This window comes from Heteronotia binoei, chromosome 19, assembly GCF_032191835.1.
Source record: "Heteronotia binoei isolate CCM8104 ecotype False Entrance Well chromosome 19, APGP_CSIRO_Hbin_v1, whole genome shotgun sequence".
NCBI classification, from domain to species: Eukaryota; Metazoa; Chordata; class Lepidosauria; order Squamata; family Gekkonidae; genus Heteronotia; species Heteronotia binoei.
Genome location: NC_083241.1, coordinates 38956892 through 38977075, shown reverse-complemented (window position 1 = coordinate 38977075; position 20184 = coordinate 38956892). Strand labels below are relative to the sequence as shown.

General features: G+C 47.6%; 1 protein-coding gene across 2 annotated transcripts; it reads right to left on the bottom strand.

The window, feature by feature from the left end:
* Positions 1 to 1785: 1785 nt before the first annotated feature.
* SKIC8 (SKI8 subunit of superkiller complex) lies at positions 1786 to 19620 on the bottom strand. Of its 2 annotated transcripts, XM_060259942.1 has the most exons (11): positions 19457 to 19620; positions 17081 to 17126; positions 16275 to 16302; positions 14787 to 14892; positions 13227 to 13399; positions 11160 to 11308; positions 9943 to 10036; positions 8426 to 8519; positions 5751 to 5843; positions 4518 to 4596; positions 1786 to 2101 (listed from the first exon to the last, which is right to left on the bottom strand). In XM_060259942.1, the coding sequence occupies exons 2-11, from the start codon at positions 17090 to 17092 to the stop codon at positions 2012 to 2014; spliced, it is 918 nt and encodes a 305-aa protein (XP_060115925.1). In that variant the 5' UTR covers positions 17093 to 17126; positions 19457 to 19620; the 3' UTR covers positions 1786 to 2011. The 2 variants fall into 2 exon arrangements, with proteins under 2 accessions (XP_060115925.1, XP_060115926.1); XM_060259943.1 differs by lacking the exon at positions 19457 to 19620 and having other exon boundaries at positions 17081 to 17159.
* Between the last annotated feature and the right edge of the window lie 564 nt (positions 19621 to 20184).

Below are 20184 nucleotides of genomic sequence, written 5' to 3'. Positions count from 1 at the left end.
AGGTCATTGGGGTTACTATAGGTCATTCAGCAACACTTGCCAATTAGTGGAGGGGTTACTTGACGTCATTCAGCAACACTGTCAATTACTGGAGGGGTTACTTGAGGTAACGGGTGGTTATAGATCAGGGGTGGCCAACAGTAGCTCTCCTGCTGTTTTTTTTGCCTACAACTCCCATCAGCCCCAGCCAGCATGGCCAATGGCTGGGGCTGATGGGAGATGTAGGCAAAAAACATCTGGAGAGCTACCATTGGCCACCCCTGTTATAGATAATTCAGCAAAACTGCCACTTAGTCGTAGGGTTACTTAAGGTCTTTTGCCAAAGAGTCCTCAACTAGCCCTATTACTTAGACTGCAGTGTTTTTTTCCATGGTTGACCGCATACTTATTAGAAAGTTTGCAGAACATTGATTTTTGTGTGATCCTACTAAAATGTATCTGCTGCAGCCCCAGTGTTCCCATTTGCCCCATTAAAAATCATATGTGCTGCTCCACCAGCCTAAATTAATCAACAATAAATTGATAATGTACACAAATTATAGAAACAAAAACCAGGCAATGAAAACATATATATATATATAATGATCAAATAGTCCGGAGTGGAAAAAGTAGACCATAAAACCATTTTAAAATTGCACATTTAAAGACATACAACCACATACTTAACAGGCTGGATAAAACAAACAGTTCGGGCTAAGCCCATAGATATCAGATAGGCACAAGGCAGTCTTTAAAGTTGATGTATTCTAAAGTTGAGGGGCCACCACAGGAAAAGCCCTAGTCTGTAGAGCATCTTCCATGTTCTCCAAGCTGTGACACAAAGAGCCGGGCTTGAGAGGAGGATCTCGACGTCAGGTTGGACAGTAGAGAAGACAATCATCCTTCAGGTTCCCCATCCCCAAATCCTTGAACCTTGAAAGTTAAGATCCTATTTAGCTTTCAGCAGAGGGCCCAATAACATTCCCGGCATCTATTCCCGCTCTAGTCTGGCCACCACCTTTCGAGCCAGCTTTCAACAACTGAGGCCACTGCACTAATCTAGGCTGGATGTGACCACAGCATCGCTCATTGCAGCAAAGTCACTCTTTCGGAAGAAGGGACTTTGCTGCCATCATTAGCCAAAGCTGACCCCAGAGCCTGCAATCTCAAGCCACAATCCCAGCAGCATCTCCAAGCTACAATCCTGTTCCTTTAGGAGAATGGAAATCCCCTCTTGGATCAGTCTCCAGTGTCAGCCTTCATCCCTCTGCCCCTGCACTCTCTCCAGGCCAGGACCGCCCCAGCCAAGTCAGCTTGTAGGAAGAAAACGAGGCAGGGTTCATCTGCATATTGGTGGGGATGGAAAGGGGGCACTGTTGGAATTCTGTCCCAGTGGGGTGGCCACAGCCACATAAGGCAGCTGCAGCTCACCTTCAGTCATGCAGTGAAGATCCTCGTGCTGTGATGGCAGCTGCTGCCAAAGCAACGTTTTAAAAAAGAAAAATCTGAGCAGCCAATCAAATCTCCAACGGCCAATCAGAACCCTTGCTGGGCAAAAGAATTGCCTGGCCCTGCCTTCTTTCTAAAAAACTTGGCAGACGCCAACAAAGGTGTTGATGGGCGACATGGTCGCCACGAGACAATTAAGCACCAAGGAAAACGCATCTTCGAAAATTATGACAGAAAACCGGACTGCGTTGCTGCAGTTTGTGTTTTTACACGCACAGAAAGAATTCGTGCACTGTGGTTTTGCAACCGGCTTCTACTATCCACTTGCCATTTTAGAACTGATCACAGTACTCTACGGGCAGTTAAGTTATTTATTTCTGTATTTTAAAAAAAAGATCACAAAACAGAAAAAGAATACAGGTAAAAGCTGATTTTTTTTTTTGCTGTTGTTTCAGGATAGGAAGGCCTGAAGGATGATGGAGAAATAACACCCCCAACCCCAAAATCAACACAGCGACAGTTTGGCAACACTCCTTTATAAACGCCATGGGCCACCTTCTAAGTCCAACTGGGGTAGAGCGGCTTAAATTGGGCAGTCGTAAATGTGGATTTCCTGGTCGTCACCCACTGATACAATTTTGGATCCGTTTCCATTATACTGCACGCCCCAGACCTGTGAAATACACGGAAGAGAACCAAGATGAGAGGCAAAGAAAAGACACATGGTTTAATAGTGCATAACATCCACGCTTTGGTAAACAACACCAGTTGCTAATTCTGCTGTTTAAAACGCACATTTAAAGAGCTGCTAGTGCTCTCAGGACACTGTCAGTGGAGGAAGTAAGGCCAGGCTGATTAATTCCCTCTCCCTTCACCGCTACCGAATTATAAATATTTTCCGCCATTCGGTGTCCCTTCTCCTTCCCACCCCGCCAATCTAGATAAAGGCTGCGAATCCACATGATCGTCTTCATAAAGCAACAGAACAGGAGTCACCCGGGTCTGGATTCTTTCTGAGAAATCTTTATGATAAACACCCCTATGTTCCATTTTGGGGGGGGGGGGGGGGCACACGACACAGCGTGGTGTGTGCCCAAGCATACATTGCTTGCACACGTCTAGAAGAACACACTTGAAGCTCTTGCACTCCCCGCGCCGCCCCAACCATGCACGCAAAAGCTTACAACTTGGAGTGAATTGAGTTAAAATAATTTTTGAATCAAAAATATTACAGGGAACTGAGGCTGCAAAAAGATTTCCGAGAGTTAAATTTCCAGGAGCTGCGGACTTGTAAGCACAAAAAGATACTTGAAAGGGTCCAGGATGTTAAGAGAAAGAATTATTCTTAGACTCATTTAAAAAGTGTGTGTGGGGGGGGTTCTGTTGCAGAGAGGGGCTTCTTGAGTGCCTTTAGGAATCTTTACTTGCTGCAGAGAACTTGCCCAGAGATAAGAACATCAGAAGAGCCCTGCTGGATCAGACCAGTGAGGGTCCATCTAGTTCAGTATCCTTTCTCACTCAGTGGCCAACCAGTTCCTCTGGAGGGCCAACAACAGGGCAGAGGCTGAGACCTTTATAAGAGCATCAGAAGAGCCCTGCTGGATCAGCCCTGTGGTCCATCTAGTCCAGCATCCTGCCCTCACACAGTGGCCAACCGACCAGCTCCTCTGAACAGCCACTGATGGCCCAGAGACTGAGGCCTTCCTCTGGTCAGAGTGTCAGAAGAGCCCTGCTGGATCAGGTCAGTAAAGGTCCTTCTAGTCCAGCCTCCTGTCTCACACAGTGGCCAACCAATTCCTCTGGAGGGCCAGCAACAGGGCATAGAGGCCGAGGCCTTCCCCTGAGAAGAACATCAGAAGAGCCCTGCTGGGTCAGACCAGTAAAGGTCCTTCTAGTCCAGCCTCCTGTCTCACACAGTGGCCAACCAATTCCTCTGGAGGGCCAGCAACAGGGCAGAGAGGCCGAGGCCTTCCCCTGAGAAGAACATCAGAAGAGCCCTGCTGGACCAGGCCAGTAAAGGTCCTTCTAATCCAGCCTCCTGTCTCACACAGCGGCCAACCAGTTCCTCTGGAGGGCCAGCAACAGGGCAGAGAGGCTGAGGCCTTCCCCTGAGAAGAACATCAGAAGAGCCCTGCTGGACCAGGCCAGTAAAGGTCCTTCTAGTCCAGCCTCCTGTCTCACACAATGGCCAACCAGTTCCTCTGGAGGGCCAGCAACAGGGCAGAGAGGCCGAGGCCTTCCCCTTAAGTCATCTCTTTTCTAAACGGAAGAGTCCCAGCCTCTTTAGCCTTTCCTCATAGGGAAGGTGCTCAAACCTCAAATAATCTTGGTTGCCCTCCAATGTTCCCTCTAAGCTGCAGAGTCTTGTGAGCAAAAATTCTACTTTGTGAGCTGCTGGCATTCAAGTTGGGAGCTACTGCATAAATTATGGTGCTCTGGGGTCATCCTTCCTGGGCCAAGACAAAAATGTGTGACCTGGAGGCTCAAAATCTGTGAGCTGGCTCATGCTAACTCAGCTTAGAGAGAACACTGTTGCCCTCTGTACTTTTTCCAGCTTGGCTTTTCCTGGTAGCTATACCATCCGATACCATGCAATATATAAGAACATGGTTTCCAAGCTGCCAGCTGATTTGTAACATGATCGAGCCTGGTTATTCTACTCAGTTGCAAGCACACGATTTGTCTGTGCAAGTACAGGGGCAAATTTCAACTGGAAACACAAGACAGCAGGAAGGAAACAGCAAGCTTTCAGAAGTCGCCTCCCAGAAAAAATTGTCACTGGGAACCACCAGAAATTCCTGTGGTTGGATGGGACTACAGTTTGAAGAGCATGACTTTTGCCGCTCCCTCCGCCCACTATAGCCCCAAATGCCACTCCTGGGGGAAACGGAATGCCCCCCTCCGCCCCAACCAAGGGACAGCATAAGGAGGGAGTTGGAAGTCTGCAGCAAAAGAGAAGAATGGGCAAAAAAATCAGTCCCCTTCCTTGCAGAAATCCACCGTGCGTTTCAAGTCTGACATATCCTCACAGCAAGCGAGGCTTTACCAACACTGTCAAAACAGACTGCATTGCCAAGTTCTTTACATACCTGGTCCTGATGATCAAAGAAGGTGTGAGCGCAAGTCCTCGACGGCACATCCCAAACTTTCACGCTCTTATCAGATGAGCTGGAAAAAGAGAAGCCGGGCTATCAGCTGCGCAGTCTCTAGGCAACACCGCTCTCTCTATCAGGAACGCAACCCCCCCTTTTTATATACCTTTGAATAGTCACCGCCCCAAATACTGAAACTTCACATGGCATCAGAGAGACAGGGCGTGCCCCGTCGCCCCACCATCTAGGAATGTGGACTAAAGATCATACAAAATATTTTTTTTCACTCCCTCTCCCGAAAGACTAGAACTCAAGGGTATCCGCTGAGGTTGGTGGGCAGAAGGTTCAGGATGGGCAAAAGGAAATACAACTTTGCACACAGAAAGTGATTTGCTGGCAGAGGATGTAGTGATGACTACAGGAACGACCAGCTTTAAACAGAGGATTAGGTAGATTCATGGAGGATAAGTCTATCAGTGGCTTCTAACCATGGTGACTGAGGGAAACCTCCACATTCAGAGGCCCTAATCCAAGAGGCAACATCAGGGGAAGGTCTCAGCCTCCATACCCTGTAGTTGACCCTCCAACTCACTGGACTAGATAAAACTTCCCTGGTCTGATCCAGCAGGGCTCTTCTGATGTTCTTATGAAGGCCTCAGCCTCTCTGCCCTGTTGTTGGCCCTCTAGAAGAACTAGTTGGCCACTGGGTGGGACAGGATGCTGGGCTAGAGGGACCACTGGTCTGATCCAGCAGAGCTCTTCTTAAGTTCTTTTGGCTTCTATGCCCTGTTGTTGGCCCTCCAGAAGAACGGATTGGCCACTGGCTGAGACAGGATGCTGGGCTAAATAGACCTCTGTTCTGATCCAGCAATGTTCTTCCAGTGTTCTTATGAAGGCCTTTATGACCTGTTGTTGGACCTCCAGGGCAACGGGTTGGCCACTGGACTCGATAAACCTTCCCTGGTCTGATCCAGCAGGGCTCTTCTGATGTTCTTAAGAAGGCCTCGGCCTCTCTGCCTTGTTGTTGGCCCTCTAGAGGAACTAGTTGGCCACTGGGTGGGACAGGATGCTGGGCTGGAGGGACCACTGGTCTGATCCAGCAGAGCTTTTCTTAGGTTCTTAAAATGAGTTTCTTGAATCTGCATTTGTCAACCACCACCCCCATTTCCAATGAAAACCAATCAACCTCCCCCCTGCCATGAAAGCAAAGAAGGTCAACTCGCTACTTACCTGGAAACAAAATGAGTGTCATCTGGGCAAAAGGCAACGTTTAACACCCAGGATCCGTGACCGCTCAGCGTGGCTGCCAAGTTTGCATGCTGCCTGTAGGGGGGAAAAAAGGACCTGCTTTAGAAAGACCCCTTCACGCGGCCATCGTCTGGGAAACACTACAAATGTTCCAGGAGACTGCCACGAGAAGCCGGCTTGGTCTTCGTTACTAACTTCCCTTCATCGTGCGCAACTGCAAGGGACCCTCTCCATCCATTCAAGGTACCTCAGAAGTTCAGCCAGCCACAAACTGGCAGAGCATCCCAAAACAACCGGGCACAAAGCGGCAGTGTCCCCAAATTTTCCGCTGCACCTAAAGATTCCTGAGGCACTGAGGCGGGGGATCACTGCCAAATCGGAGTGGAATTATGTTCTCCAGGAGATAGTATGTTGGAAAACCTTGAATTAATTACCTTAATGAAGATCTGTTAAAAAGGGACACGGATTATGGGGACACAAATGGATAGCTCTTATAGAAAACAGCTCAGTGTCCCTAATGCAAAACATTCATAAAATGAACACAGTCCAACCCCATGAAGGGTTTAAAGCAGGGGTGGCCAATGGTAAGAGCCACATAAAATAAACATCAAATGTTTGACAGCTGAAAGGAAGGAAGGAAGGAAAACAGACGAGGGAGGGAGAGCTGGAAAGAAACAACATTAACTTTAAATGCCTTTTCCAAGCTGCCAGCTGGCTTGGAGAAGAAGAAGAATTGCAGATTTATACCCCGCCCTTCTCTCTGAATCAAAGACTCAAAGCGGCTTACAATCTCCTATATCTTCTCCCCCCACAACAGACACCCTGTGAGGTGGGTGAGGCTGAGAGGGCTCTAACAGCAGCTGCCCTTTCAAGGACAACCTCTGCCAGAGCTATGGCTGACCCAAGGCCATTCCAGCAGCTGTAAATGGAGGAGTGGGGAATCAAACCCGGTTCTCCCAGATAAGAGTCCGCACACTTAACCACTACACCAAACTGGCTCAGTGATTTAAAGAGACAAATGCTTTCTCCAAGCTGGCCAACAGGGTGGTGGGGGCTTTGAGCCACACGTGGCCCCTGAGTTGCATTTTAAAGTGAGTACTACTGAAGTGCAGGGCCTTTTGCTGAGGCAGTGATCTCAGGGTCCCAAATGACTGTGAACACAAACTATATCAGAGGGAACACACAGCTCTCAACTTTAAAACCCCCAGAACGAAACTGGCTTCTAGTCCTCAAGGTTGCAGAAACACAAAAGCTGGAAAACGTGATGGCCAGAACAGAAACTGCAAACGCAAAGAACGCTGTCTTTATGGATTAGAAGCAAAGAAGCAGATGCAAAGAAGTCATCCCTGAACGCCCTCTGATGTGTCGGTGTTTGAAGGGAACAGAGTTTTGGAGGGGGGGGGGTCAAGATTTACCTTGCAGATCAAACGCCTGTCAACTCAGTTTTGTGCGCACGCACTCAAAAGCAAAACTTTGGGTTAAATTAAGCCTCTTGAGAAACTAAGGCCCTCATTTTAAACCCAGAGCTAACATTACAACAGATCTTATTTAGGGCACTTCGCACTGAATGACATAGACATCAGTCTGCGGTTCTGACTTTTATTGCCCCCTTGCTGATGCAGCCCAGTTAACATAAACTAACGATCACCAGACCCCCAAATTGTGCTTCTTTTAATCTGCTAACAAACATCTCCATGATTTTGCATACTATTTCACTGCCCACTTTCTCTATATTTAGGACCGCTGGCCATTCCATCCTATTGTCTTTTAGCACACGAAAGCTTATGTTCTGAATCAAACTTTGTTGGTCTTCAAGGTGCAACTTGATTCCTACTTTGTTCCAAAGCAAAACTGTTTGGCAATGTTCTCTTTCTCAAGGTGCACGCTACGCCTGACAGGAGTACAGAGCTGATAACTACGATCCAGCAGGATGTAATTTGCTGGGGGTGGGGGGAGAATCCAAGCGGTCTGAACTCTCTCAAACTCATTTTATGAAATTACCGGTACGTAGATTTCTTTTGGGCCCAGTGACACCTTTAAGACCAACAGGTTTTTACAATGGATATAAGCTTTCGCAAGCATACACGTATATGAACATATGAAGCTACCTTCTACTGAATCAGACCCTTGGTCCATCAAAGTCAGAACTGTCTACTCAGACTGGCAGTGGCTTCTCCAGGGTCTCAAGCTGAGGTTTTTCACGCCTATTTGCCTGGACCCTTTTTTAGTTGGAGATGCCAGGGTTTGAACCTGGGGCCTTCTGCTTACCAAGCAGAGGCTCTACCACTGAGCCACCGTCCCTCGCTTCTTCAGATACCAGATGCATGCACTGTTCCTCAGTGGAACAGGCTTCCTCGGGAGGTGATGGGCTCTCCTGCTTTGGAGGTTTCTAAACAGAGGCTAGATGGCCATCTGACAGCAATGAGGATCCTGTGAATTTAGGGGGAGGTATTTGTGAGTTGTCCTGCATTGTGCAGGGGGTTGGACTAGATGACCCTGGAGATCCCTTCCAACTCTTAAGATTCTATGAATGTTATACCCAGAGTAAAACGCTGTTGGTCTCAAAAGGTGCCGTGGGACTCAAACCTTGTTCTGCTGCTTCAGCCCACCCAAACAGACCTTTCTTGTTATCAGAGGAGGAAGGAGCTGGTACTCACACGTCATAAATTTTGATGTAGCCATCGTCCGAGGCTGTGACAAGCAGCTGGGAGTCTGGGGAAAACGTCAGGGAACGAATCGGCATGGCGTGGCCTGAAAAGACAGGAGAGACCCCATTTTTATCTCCAGTTGTTTCATCTATCCCATTTCCCCAGTAAGATCCTGCAGCTGCCCGATTTTCTCAACTGCCAGTGTGAACAGGGAAAATCCGATCCGAAACCTCTGAGCAGGGCTCCCCAAACGGTGGGTTCTTTTGGAAGTCTGAAACAGCATGTTGGTGACATCCTACAAAATGGCTGCCACCCCGTGGCTGCCACAGGAAGTACAGCCAACCAGTAAACGGCAGCAGGAACTCTCCTTCAGTCTCACAGTGAATATTCTTGTGCTGCGGTGGCGGCCAAGGCTCCCTCGTAGCTGTGGAGTTCTGCGAGCAAAAATTCTATTTCGTGAGCCACCGGCATTAAAGGTGTGATCTCCTGCATAAAAAGGAAGCCCGTTTGAAATCTACGAGGGATAGGGCCTTCTCCGTAATGGCCCCTTCCTGGTGGAACCAGCTGCCGGAAGAGGTAAGGGCCCTGCGGGATCTTGCTCAATTCTGCAGGGCCTGTAAGACAACCCTCTTCCGGCAGGCTTACAACTAACCGGCACTGAAATTTGAAATCGAGCGTAGTTTTACAAGACTGCAGAATGTTTTAATATTTTAATTATGTAAATTGTCTGAATTGTTTAAATTTTAATCATGTAAATTGTATGAAATGTTTAAACTTTTATGTTCTCATGTTAGATTTTATATGCTGTAAGCCGCCCTGAGCCACCTGGTGGGAAGGGCGGGATACAAATTACAAATAAATAAATAAATAATAAATTGGCTCGATCTGGGGCCATTTTTCCCAAGCTAAGACGAAGGGAAGAGCCCCTTGGCGCAGAGTGGTAAAGCTGCAGAACTGCAGTCTGAACTCTCTGCTCACGACCTGAGTTCGATCCCCGGCGGAAGCTGGGTTTTCAGGTAGCCGGCTCGAGGTTGACTCAGCCTTCCATTCTTCCGAGGTGGGTAAAATGAGTACCCAGCTTGCTTGGGGGGAAAGTGTAGATGACTGGGGAAGGCAATGGCAAAGTAAAAAGTCTGCCGTGAAAACGTTGTGAAAGCAACGTCACCCCAGAGTTGGAAACGACTGGTGCTTGCACAGGGGGACTACCTTTACCATTTTTTATTTTTAAAAGGTGACAGCACAAGAGACTGGAATTAGATCAATGACTTCCAAAACTAGGAAAGGGAGAAAGGAGGGAGCGACGTCAAAGGTCTGAGGCTCAGCTACAAACTATGCTTTGTCTGTGGCGTTTGAACAGGGTAGGTTTGTCATGCCCTCGCAGTCTTTATTTTCTTCTCATGTGCAGACCTGCAAGGAAGAGAAAGGCAGCCACCCCAAGCCAGAAGAAAGGGACTCAGAAGAACCAGTGCGGTGGAAGAGCCGGGAAGGGAGAGGAAGGCGGAGACGGGAAGGGCTCCACGCCTTACCTTCCAGCGTGTGCAGAAGTTTCCCGGTCGCAATGTCAAAAATATTGATGATGCCATCGATTGCTCCGCTGGCTAAATATTTCCCGTCTGGGCTCTGCCGATGACACAAGGATCAGAGATATAACTGACTGCCACCCACTGGGATAACACTATGCTAGTCGGATGCGAACAAACCCAACGACGTTAACGACTCCCGTGTTTTGCCTGCCCGGGGGGGGGGGGGTTCTTTCTGGGAAACAGGGAGAGGGAAAGCTGCTGCCATCTCTGGTATAAGGCAGCTTAGCACGTTTCAAGACATACGTCACATTTATTTATTTACTCCACTTATATCCTTAAGAGCATAAGAGAAGCCCTGTTGGATCAGGCCAGGGGCCCCTCCAGTCCAGCACTCTGTGTCACACAATGGCCAAAACCCAGGTGCCATGAGGAGGTCCACCAGCAGGGCCAGAACTCCAAAAACCCTCCCACTGTTGTCCCCCCCCCCCCCCAAAGCACGGAGAATACAGAGCATCACTGCCCCAGACATAAGAGCATGAGAAAAGCCATGTTGGATCAGGCCAGTGGCCCCTCCAGTATAATACTGTGTGTCACACAGTGGTCAAAACCCGGGTGCCACCAGAAGGTCCACCGGCGGGACCAGAACACCAGAAGCCCTCCCACTCTTGCCCCCCAAGCTCCAAGAATACAGAGCATCACTACTACACAACACTGGGTCTCAGTTCTTTTTTTGCACCCTGGATGGAGATCTAGAGTCCAGTCATCTTTTCCTGGATGCACTTTTTAATACTAGCCCAATACAGTGTGGGTATTGCTGTAGAATAAGCAGAAGATGATATTGGATTTATATCCCGCCCTATACTCTGAATCTCAGTCTCAGAGCGGTCACAACCTCCTTTACCCACCCACCCCCTCCACAACAGACACCCTGTGAGGTAGGTGGGGCTGAGAGAGCCCTTACAGCAGCTGCCCTGTAAGGACAACTCCTACGAGAGCTATGGCTGACCCAAGGCCATTCCAGCAGGTGCAAGTGGAGGAGTGGGGTATCAAACCTGGTTCTCCCAGATAAGAGTCCGCGCACTTCACCTCTACACCAAACTGGCTCTCAAAAACTGTAGTAAACCAAACTGCAGTAAAAGGTGTGGGGGTGGAGAGAGACTGAAAGAAAAGACTCCATGCACAACACTGTACACAAGAAGCACCAAAACCAGGATTCTTACATATGCAATGCTAAGGATAAATTTGCCTCGGGTATCCAAGGAGTGTTCCTTTTTCCCTGTCTCTACGCCAAAAATATTGACTTTTCCTATGTGGCTCCCTGTGGCGATGTACTGGGAGTCGGGAGAGAAGGCCAGCGACCAGGCATCAACTGTGGGGGGGAAATGAGAAGGACATAAGAACGTAAGAGAAGCCATGTTGGATCAGGCCAATGGCCCATCCAGTCCAACACTCTGTGTCACATAAGGACATCAGAGAAGCCATGTTGGATCAGGCCAGTGGCCCATCCAGTCCAACACTTTGTGTCACATAAGGACATCAGAGAAGCCATGTTGGATCAGGCCAGTGGCCCATCCAGTCCAACACTCTGTGTCACATAAGGACATCAGAGAAGCCATGTTGGATCAGGCCAATGGCCCATCCAGTCCAACACTCTGTGTCACATAAGAACATAAGAGGAGCCATGTTGGATCAGGCCAGTGGCCCATCCAGTCCGACACTCTGTGTCACATAAGGACATCAGAGAAGCCATGTTGGATCAGGCCAATGGCCCATCCAGTCCGACACTCTGTGTCACATAAGGACATCAGAGAAGCCATGTTGGATCAGGCCAATGGCCCATCCAGTCCAACACTCTGTGTCACATAAGGACATCAGAGAAGCCATGTTGGATCAGGCCAATGGCCCATCCAGTCCAACACTTTGTGTCACATAAGGACATCAGAGAAGCCATGTTGGATCAGGCCAGTGGCCCATCCAGTCCAACACTCTGTGTCACATAAGGACATCAGAGAAGCCATGTTGGATCAGGCCAATGGCCCATCCAGTCCAACAGTCTGTGTCACATAAGAACATAAGAGGAGCCATGTTGGATCAGGCCAGTGGCCCATCCAGTCCAACACTCTGTGTCACATAAGGACATCAGAGAAGCCATGTTGGATCAGGCCAATGGCCCATCCAGTCCAACACTCTGTGTCACATAAGAACATCAGAGAAGCTATGTTGGATCAGGCCACTGGCCCATCCAGTCCGACACTCTGTGTCACATAAGAACATCAGAGAAGCCATGTTGGATCAGGCCAATGGCCCCTCCAGTCCAACACTCTGCGTCACACAGTGGCCAAAAAACTCAGGTGCCATCAGGAGGTCCATCAGTGGGGCCAGAACACTAGAAGCCCTCCCACTTCCCCCCCTCCAAGTACCAAGAATTCAGAGCATCACTGTCCCAGAGGGTTCCAACAATACGCCGTGGCTAAGAGCGCCTCTGCTTATCCAATTCCCTCTTGAAGCTGTCTAGGCTTGCAGCTGCCACCAATGTGGCTAACAATCCTCTGCACGTTTTCTCCTAAATTAGACACTTTCTAACTCCTAAACAAGAACCCGTGGGACTGGGGCGTTTGTTGAAACCAACAATGAGCAGGGTCAGAGCTGTTTGGTCGGACCATACATGGGGCTAATAGACGGTCTCGTGTCGACAGACCTTTCCTGCCTTCCTCCAGAAGCTGTCAGGGCGTCCCCAGAAGGTGACGCTGGAGAGAATAAAGTTTGTGTCCGGTGGCACCTCAAAGACCAACAAAGCCTAATTCTGGGTATCAGCTTTCGTGTGCATGCACGCTAACAGGAAAACAGTGCACACAAGCAAAACCTTATATCCAGAATTAACCTTTGTCGGCCTTAAAGTTGCCACTGGACTCAAAACTTTGTTACAGTCCTACTTGTAATTCACGGTGGCAGCTTATTGCAGCGGGCGCTAATAAGTACATAACCTTTGCCCTCTCACCCACCACACTTCCTCTCTCTCTCCTCCCTCTCTTAATATATATACACAGGCCTTTTTTTGTGGCAGGAACTCCTTCGCATTAGGCCACACACCCCTATTGTAGCCAATCCTCCCGGAGCTTACAGTAGGCCCTGTAAAGCTTTTGGAGGATTGGCTACATCAGGAGTGTGTGGCCTAATATGCAGAGAAGTTCCTGCTACAAAAAAAGCCCCGCAATTGCATATTTCTGCACTAAATCTTGCAGCCCCCCAAACAGACAGATTTAAAACCACAGAACAAAAGACCTTACCAGGTCCGGCGTCAATCGACTTGATCTGCTTGCCCGTTTCCAAGTCCCAAATGCGGATGTGGGCGTCCAGAGAGCTGGAAGCCGCGATGGTTCCAGTGCGGCAGATATCCACCGAGACCACCCCCAGCTGGTGGCCTTCCAAAGTCCACTTGAGGTCCAGTTTTTCATCATTCCTTTGCAAAAGTGACAGGGAATTGGGTTTTTTTTTTTAATTAAGCGGGGGTTGTCTGCGGTCACAGTACAGCCATCATAGACAATACAGCAAGCCTAGCCAGCTTCAAGAGGGGATTGGAGAAACATCTGGAGCAGAGGTCCATCAGTGGCTATCAGCCACAGCGTACTGATGGAACTCTCTGTTTGGGGCAGTGAAGCTCTGTATTCTTGGCACTTGGGGAGGGGGGCACAGTGGGAGGGCTTCTAGTGTCCTGGCCCCACTGATGGACCTCTTGGTGGCACCTGGGTTTTTTGGCTACTGTGTGACACAGAGTGTTGGACTGGATGGGTCATTGGCCTGATCCAACTTGACTTCTCTTATGTTATCAAATCTCTCACGTTCTGTTCTTCCCTGGCGCTCAATTTATTGTGGTTTTTATTTCACCAATTCTCTCCGCCCCAATCTAGAAGAAGAAGAATTGCAGATTTATACCGCCCTTCTCCCTGAATCAGAGACTCAGCGGCTTACAATCTCCTTTAAGTTCTCCCCCCACAACAGACACCCTGTGAGGTGGGTGGGGCTGAAAGGAGTCTCAAAGCAGCTGTCCTTTCAAAGACAAGCTCTGCCAGAGCTATGGCTAACCCATTCCAGCAGCTGCAAGTGGAGGAGTGGGCAATCAAACCCAGTTCTCCCGGATAAGAGTTCATGCACTTAACCACTACACCAAACTGGCTCTCTGTGGATTTCAGACTTATTAAAAAGGCAAGATGGTTACATGCACATACCAGTCGAGTTTTCTCCATGTACCCGCAAGCCAGGGAAAACCATTACCCCGGGTAATCCATTACATATTTATTTCATTTATACTCTGCCTTTCTCCCCAATGGGATCCAAAGCAGCCTACACCATCATTGTCCCCACCCCCATTTCCCCCACACAACAGCCCTGAAAAACAGGTCAGGTTGAGGACACATGAGCAGCCCATGGTCACCCAGCAAGCGTTCCTGGCAGAGGGGGGATTCGAACTCGGTTCTCCCAGATCGCAGGCCAACACTCTAACCATTACGCTACGCTGGCTTACAGTCTTAATGCTTGCCCTAAGACCACAGAGGCGAGGGATTCGAATTCCCACCTTTCTTCATTGTGGGCATAGTCATACGAAGCTGCCTTCTACTGAATCAGACCCTCAGTCCATCAAAGTCAGTCTTGACTACTCAGACTGGCAGCTGCTTTCCAGGGTCTCAAGCTGAGGTTTTTCACGCCTACTTGCCTGGACCCTTTTTAGTTGGAGATGCCAGGGATTGAACCTGGGACCTTCTGCTTACCAAGCAGATGCTCTACCACTGAGCCACCGTCCCTCCCCTTCCAAAGGCTTCCTTCAGCTTCATCATCTTTGGGGAACTCACCATTTCCAGACTTTCACCAGGTCGTCCAAGGAGCCGGTGATCACCGTCTCTGAGCTGTCGTTTCGGTTTTTGCCCCAGGCGACCGACCAGATCGCATCGTCGTGTGCTTGGGAACGGACAGAAACAAGAAAGCGTAAGAGGCTCCCCTAAACGGAATGGATCTAACTACACTACGTTTGTCTTACCTTGTACACAGAGATTTAAAAAAAAACCAATTAAAACCTTTTTTTAAAAGAAGCAGCCCTTTGTGCATCTATCAGCCTAGGAGCCATCTTGACTGACCTCAAGGCGGGGACTTCCCAAGTCGGTGGGAATACCATGGGATGTGTTATGAGGCACTGTGTTATGAGGCACACATCTTGTGTTATGAGGCACACGTCTTCTGCCTCAGGATGGGCCAGCTGGTCAAGAAGAGCGGGGGAAAGAAATCCTGACCTGGATGCTCCAGGGAAGCCTGATCTCAGAAGCCAATCAGGGCAGACTCTAGCAGGTAATTGGATGGGAGACCTCCTTGGAATACCAGCAGTTTGGAGGCCGGAGCATGCTTTCTTCAGCCACCTTTCTGCATATCCTCCAGGCCCCCCGGTAGGGGCTAGTCACCAGGACTTCCAGGTGCAGAAGCACACACTCACACACCCATTTTAAAAATGGAAGGGAGGAGGGGGAAGAGAGAGAGAAAAAGAAAGAGAGAGAAAGGGAGAGAGAGAGAAAGAGAGAGAAAGAGAAAGAAAGAATGAACGAAAGAAAGAAAGAAAGAAAGAAAGAGAGAGAAAGAAAGAAAGAAAGAAAGAAAGAAAGAAAGAAAGAAAGAAAGAAAGAAAGAAAGAAAGAAAGAAAGAAAGAGAAAAGGAAAGAGAGAGAAAGAAAGAGAAAGAGAGAGAAAGAAAGAGAGAAAGAGAAAGAGAGAGAAAGGGAGAGAGAAAGAAAGAGAGAGAGAAAGAAAGAGAGAGAGAGAAAGAAAGAAAGAAAGAAAGAAAGAAAGAAAGAAAGAAAGAAAGAAAGAAAGAAAGAAAGAAAGAAAGAAAGAAAGAAAGAAAGAAAGAAAGAAAGAAAGAAAGAAAGAAAGAAAGAAAGAAAGAAAGACTAATACTTAGGGATGGAAAGACTAATTATAATACTAATACCTCTGTGGCCTGATTGCTATTCGAAATCAAGACATACCATGCTTCCCACTGAGTTTCTGCTGTGCCAGAACTCCAAAGGTGCCCACAGGCTCAAAAAGGTTGGGAATCCCTGGTTTAAGATATTCTCACTCAGCTTTTTCAGGAGAAAAGAAGGCTAAATTTTTTTCAGGAGAAAAGACTAAAAGCATTTGATTTTTTTTAAAAAAAAGGGACATCCCCCCCCCCCCCCCCTGCTTCCCAATTTGGATTTCACTGGTGAATAAGTTCAATCCACTTTGCAAAGGCAATTCTTCACATCTGCGACTCGGGGAAACAGACATTTCCCACAAGACACGGAGCCATAAGAATAGGAAGGTCTCCTCACCTTGTTCTTGCTTGAACAGAATACTGTACTGAAAAGGGAGGGGGAAAAGATTGTTATAAAGGGATTCAAATTCAGATGTTCAGTCATCAAACAGGATCCTCAAACGCTCCAATCTTTAACCCAAATTTCAAATATTAATGATGGTTGCTATTCTGGTGGAAGAAAATTAGATCGAGAAAGGTGGGGGGGAGGTTGTTTCCAAGAAGATAATGCAGCTGACAAAGACCTTCACCAATCAACAGAGTCACACACAGATAAGAAGGTAAATTGCCTTCTTCTGCCTGCTTGAAACTTGGCAGAGAATACCTGAACACACATGAAGCTGCCTTATAATGAACCAGACACTTGGTCCAGCAGGGACAGAACTCTCAACTCGCAGCAGCTCTCCAGGGTCTCAGGCAAGCCGCCCTGAGCCTGCCTCGGTGGGGAGGGCGAGGTATAAATAAAATTTTATTATTATTATTATTATGGCAGAGGTCTTTCACATTACGCACCTCCAGATCCTATAAAACTGGAGAAGCCAGGGACTGAACCTGGGACTTTCTGCATGCCAAGCAGATGCTCTGCCACTGAGCCACGGCTCCTCCCCCAAGACCCACTGGGTGAGGGACACAAAGAATTTCATTCCAATTGGACAGGAAAGGGGAGGCAGGCAAAGACAGAAACGTCTGCATACTGCAAACAAACATGTGCAATCAGTTTCAAGAAAAATGCTGGAAGCAGGGAGGGGAAATGTGCACAGATCCCTGTAATAAAGTGCTAAAATCGAATTGGGAAAAATGAAGTTATGGCTCTGGGGTGCTCACCTGTGTAGTCATTTCGTCATAGAGACCAAACAGGTACAGAAAAGCTCTAGGGAGGAAAAAGAGAGATTTGGTTTAGAAACTGGATGACTCTAAAACATTCCCAGTTCTGTTCAGTTTCCCACTCTGTTGCTAAAATACAAAAAGACAGATCAGTAAGGAGCCTGGTAAAATACATTCCATATTTTTAACACTAGCAGTTTTTTAGACACTGTACAGCTAGCAGCTTTGAAAGACTAGCAGAGAATTAGTTTCCTAAAAGGAAAAGGGGACAGAAGGAAAATGGTCCTCATTGAAGGCTTTCTCTAAATCTCGCATTTTGTCTGTGATCTTTAATTAAGAAGCTTTATCTGTTTTTCTCCCAGCACCATCCCATAACAGCCATCTTCTTCTTATCTCTCAGAGAATTAGCAGTCAGAAATGGAGGAAGGGGGTTGTTTGGTGAAGGAGTGAAAGTATGGTACATAACACAACATCCAGGATTCAGAGAAGTGTACAACTAGTTCTACGGGCCCAAGGTGACTTTGATCTAATTTCTTTTAAAAGACAGAGTTGTCACTGCTAAGCAGAGGCAAGAAAAACAATTTAAGTTGCTCTGATTCCCCAATGGGCAGAATACTTTGGTAAAAATGAAGTAAATAACTAAATGGGAGCCTAACATGGCTTACATTGTGTTTTTTTTTCATTTGATCCATACAACAACCTTGTGAGGTAGGCTAAAAGCACATGACTGGCCTAAGGACACCCAGCAAGCTTCCATGGCAGTTGTGATTTGAACTCGGGTCTCCCAAATCCTAGTGCAACGCTCTAACCACCACACATCCCCAAACATTAAGGATCATAATAAAAGCACAAGCTTTCGTGTTTAGCCAGTACTGCCACAACTATTTCCATTACTGTCGTGTCTGCATTGTTACTGCTGTCACCTAAGGTTGCTAACTCCTCCAGGGAAGCTCTCCCAGAACTACAGCTGGTCTCCAGGTTACAGAGATCAGTTCCCCTGAAGGAAATGGACAGACTCCAGAGGGCAGACTGTATTGCATCCTGTCTCTGTTGAGTTCCCTCCCTGCTTCAAACTCCAAAGGTCCCAAAGCACCCCCCCCATCTCCAGGAATTCCCCAACCCAGAATTGGCAACCCGACTTCCACCACCCCACCATCCTCAAATATCAGTGCAAAAAACAGCATTTTGACAGGTCAATCTTCTCTCCCCCTTGCTAAACTTCACCTGCCCACGTTGTAAAATGATAATTTAACAATAATGATGACAATAATAACGCCCCTCCTGGGGAGTAAGGAGACGGTTGCCATCTCTGGGTTGGGAATTTCTGGAGGTTTGGGGGTTGAACCTAGAGAGGGCAGGGAACTCAATGGAGCGTAATGCCATGAGGAGTTCACCCTCCAATGCAGCCATTTTCTCCACAGAAAGTGATCTCTGTCACCAAGCAACCAGCTGGAATCCCAGGGGATCTCTAGCTCCCACCTGGAGAAAACCATGTGCAAAAATTCAACACTCAAATGCTGTTATGCACTTCAATGCAATATTATAATGGATAGCAATACATATATGTCAATTGATTCCAATTAATAAAGACATATTAAAGAACAAGAAATCTATGCATGATGCTTCATTGAATGATTCACACAATCATTTGCTCCAAAAAAAGGAGAGGGAGGGTTGACAAAACTGAAGAGCGAAGCTCTGAGGTGTGCGAAATGTCACTGGTCAATTTCTTCCACAGCTGATGTAAATTCTCCAAAGTTGATGGAGACACACTTCCAGTAAATACATGTGTTTCGGACACCCTTTGTCTGGCAATTATTCATCCTGTAACCTATGCTCATTGAATACTTGCGCACGAGTCTATTCAATTTCACCAAGGCATCAGCGGTTCTTCATTCTATGAAGCATCATGCGTAGATTAATTGTTCTTTAATGTGCCTTTATTAATTGGAATCAATTGACACATATGTATTGTTATACGTTATAATATTGCATTGCAGTGCATAACACCATTTGGCTGCGATCACACATGCTAAATAATGCACTTTCAATGTACTTGCCAACTGTATTTTACTGTGTGAAGTGGCAAAATCCAGTCTGAAAGTGCATTGAAACTGCATTATTTAGTATGTGTGATCACAACCTTTGAGCGTTGCATTTTTGCACACGGTTTTCTCCAGGCTATCAACCTAATCCCGTTGCTCTGCCCCACCTGGAGGTTGGCAACGCTTGCAAAAGTAGCGTCTGGAAACAGCGAAGCGATGCTGTTGCCATGGAGACGCGGCCTAACAGACCAAGCCAGGCCCGACCCCTCCCCCGGCGGCCGTTTCGCCCCCCAGCCCCTCATCCTTCTCCCGGCCATGTCCCCTAACTCACCAGCCGCTTCCAGAACCGCCGCCGACGCTCTTTTTTCTGAACCCAAAAAAGCGACAGCGCCTGTTGATGACGACACGCTCCACCACAGAGATACTGTGCTAGAGCGCCCCCGTGGCGCAGAGACCTGTGGAACGGAGACTCCGGCGTGCTTTGCTGCCGCCTAGTGGCAAGAGGAGGCGCAGCCGCTGCTTGGCTTTGAACGCGCTTCAACGGCGCGTGGAAAAAAAGAAACTATTTTGGAGAAGAGGAATTTGCCGCTTTTCCTCCTCGCCCGTCTTGTTCATAATCAGCATTTATAAATTCATGAGTGGTCCTTTCCCCCTTTCCGGGCCATTTAATCCGGATTACATGCCCTCTACTTTAGTTCTTAAATCCAGATCGATTCTTTATCCTCTTTTTCTTTATTCCATTCAGTCCTCTGGCCTGTGATTCTTCTTCGCTCCAGATAATTTAAATGCAAATTATATCGTGTAGTTTCTGATTCCTTACCGTTAGTGACTCTGTTTAGACGACATATTTTCTCGTGCTCTATTCTATTCCATTGATTGCGTCGGGATTCTCTTTCTTCCGGTTCCTTACAACATTTTTTCTTTATTTTTTTTAAATCCTTATTGATAAACCCATCATTTTCCAAAAAAACCTGAGACCCAAATTGGGTCTGTGGTGCTTTGAGGCGGATAATCTGGATTAAAGTTCCCTCTCTGTCGTTTCTTTACTCCATTTAATCT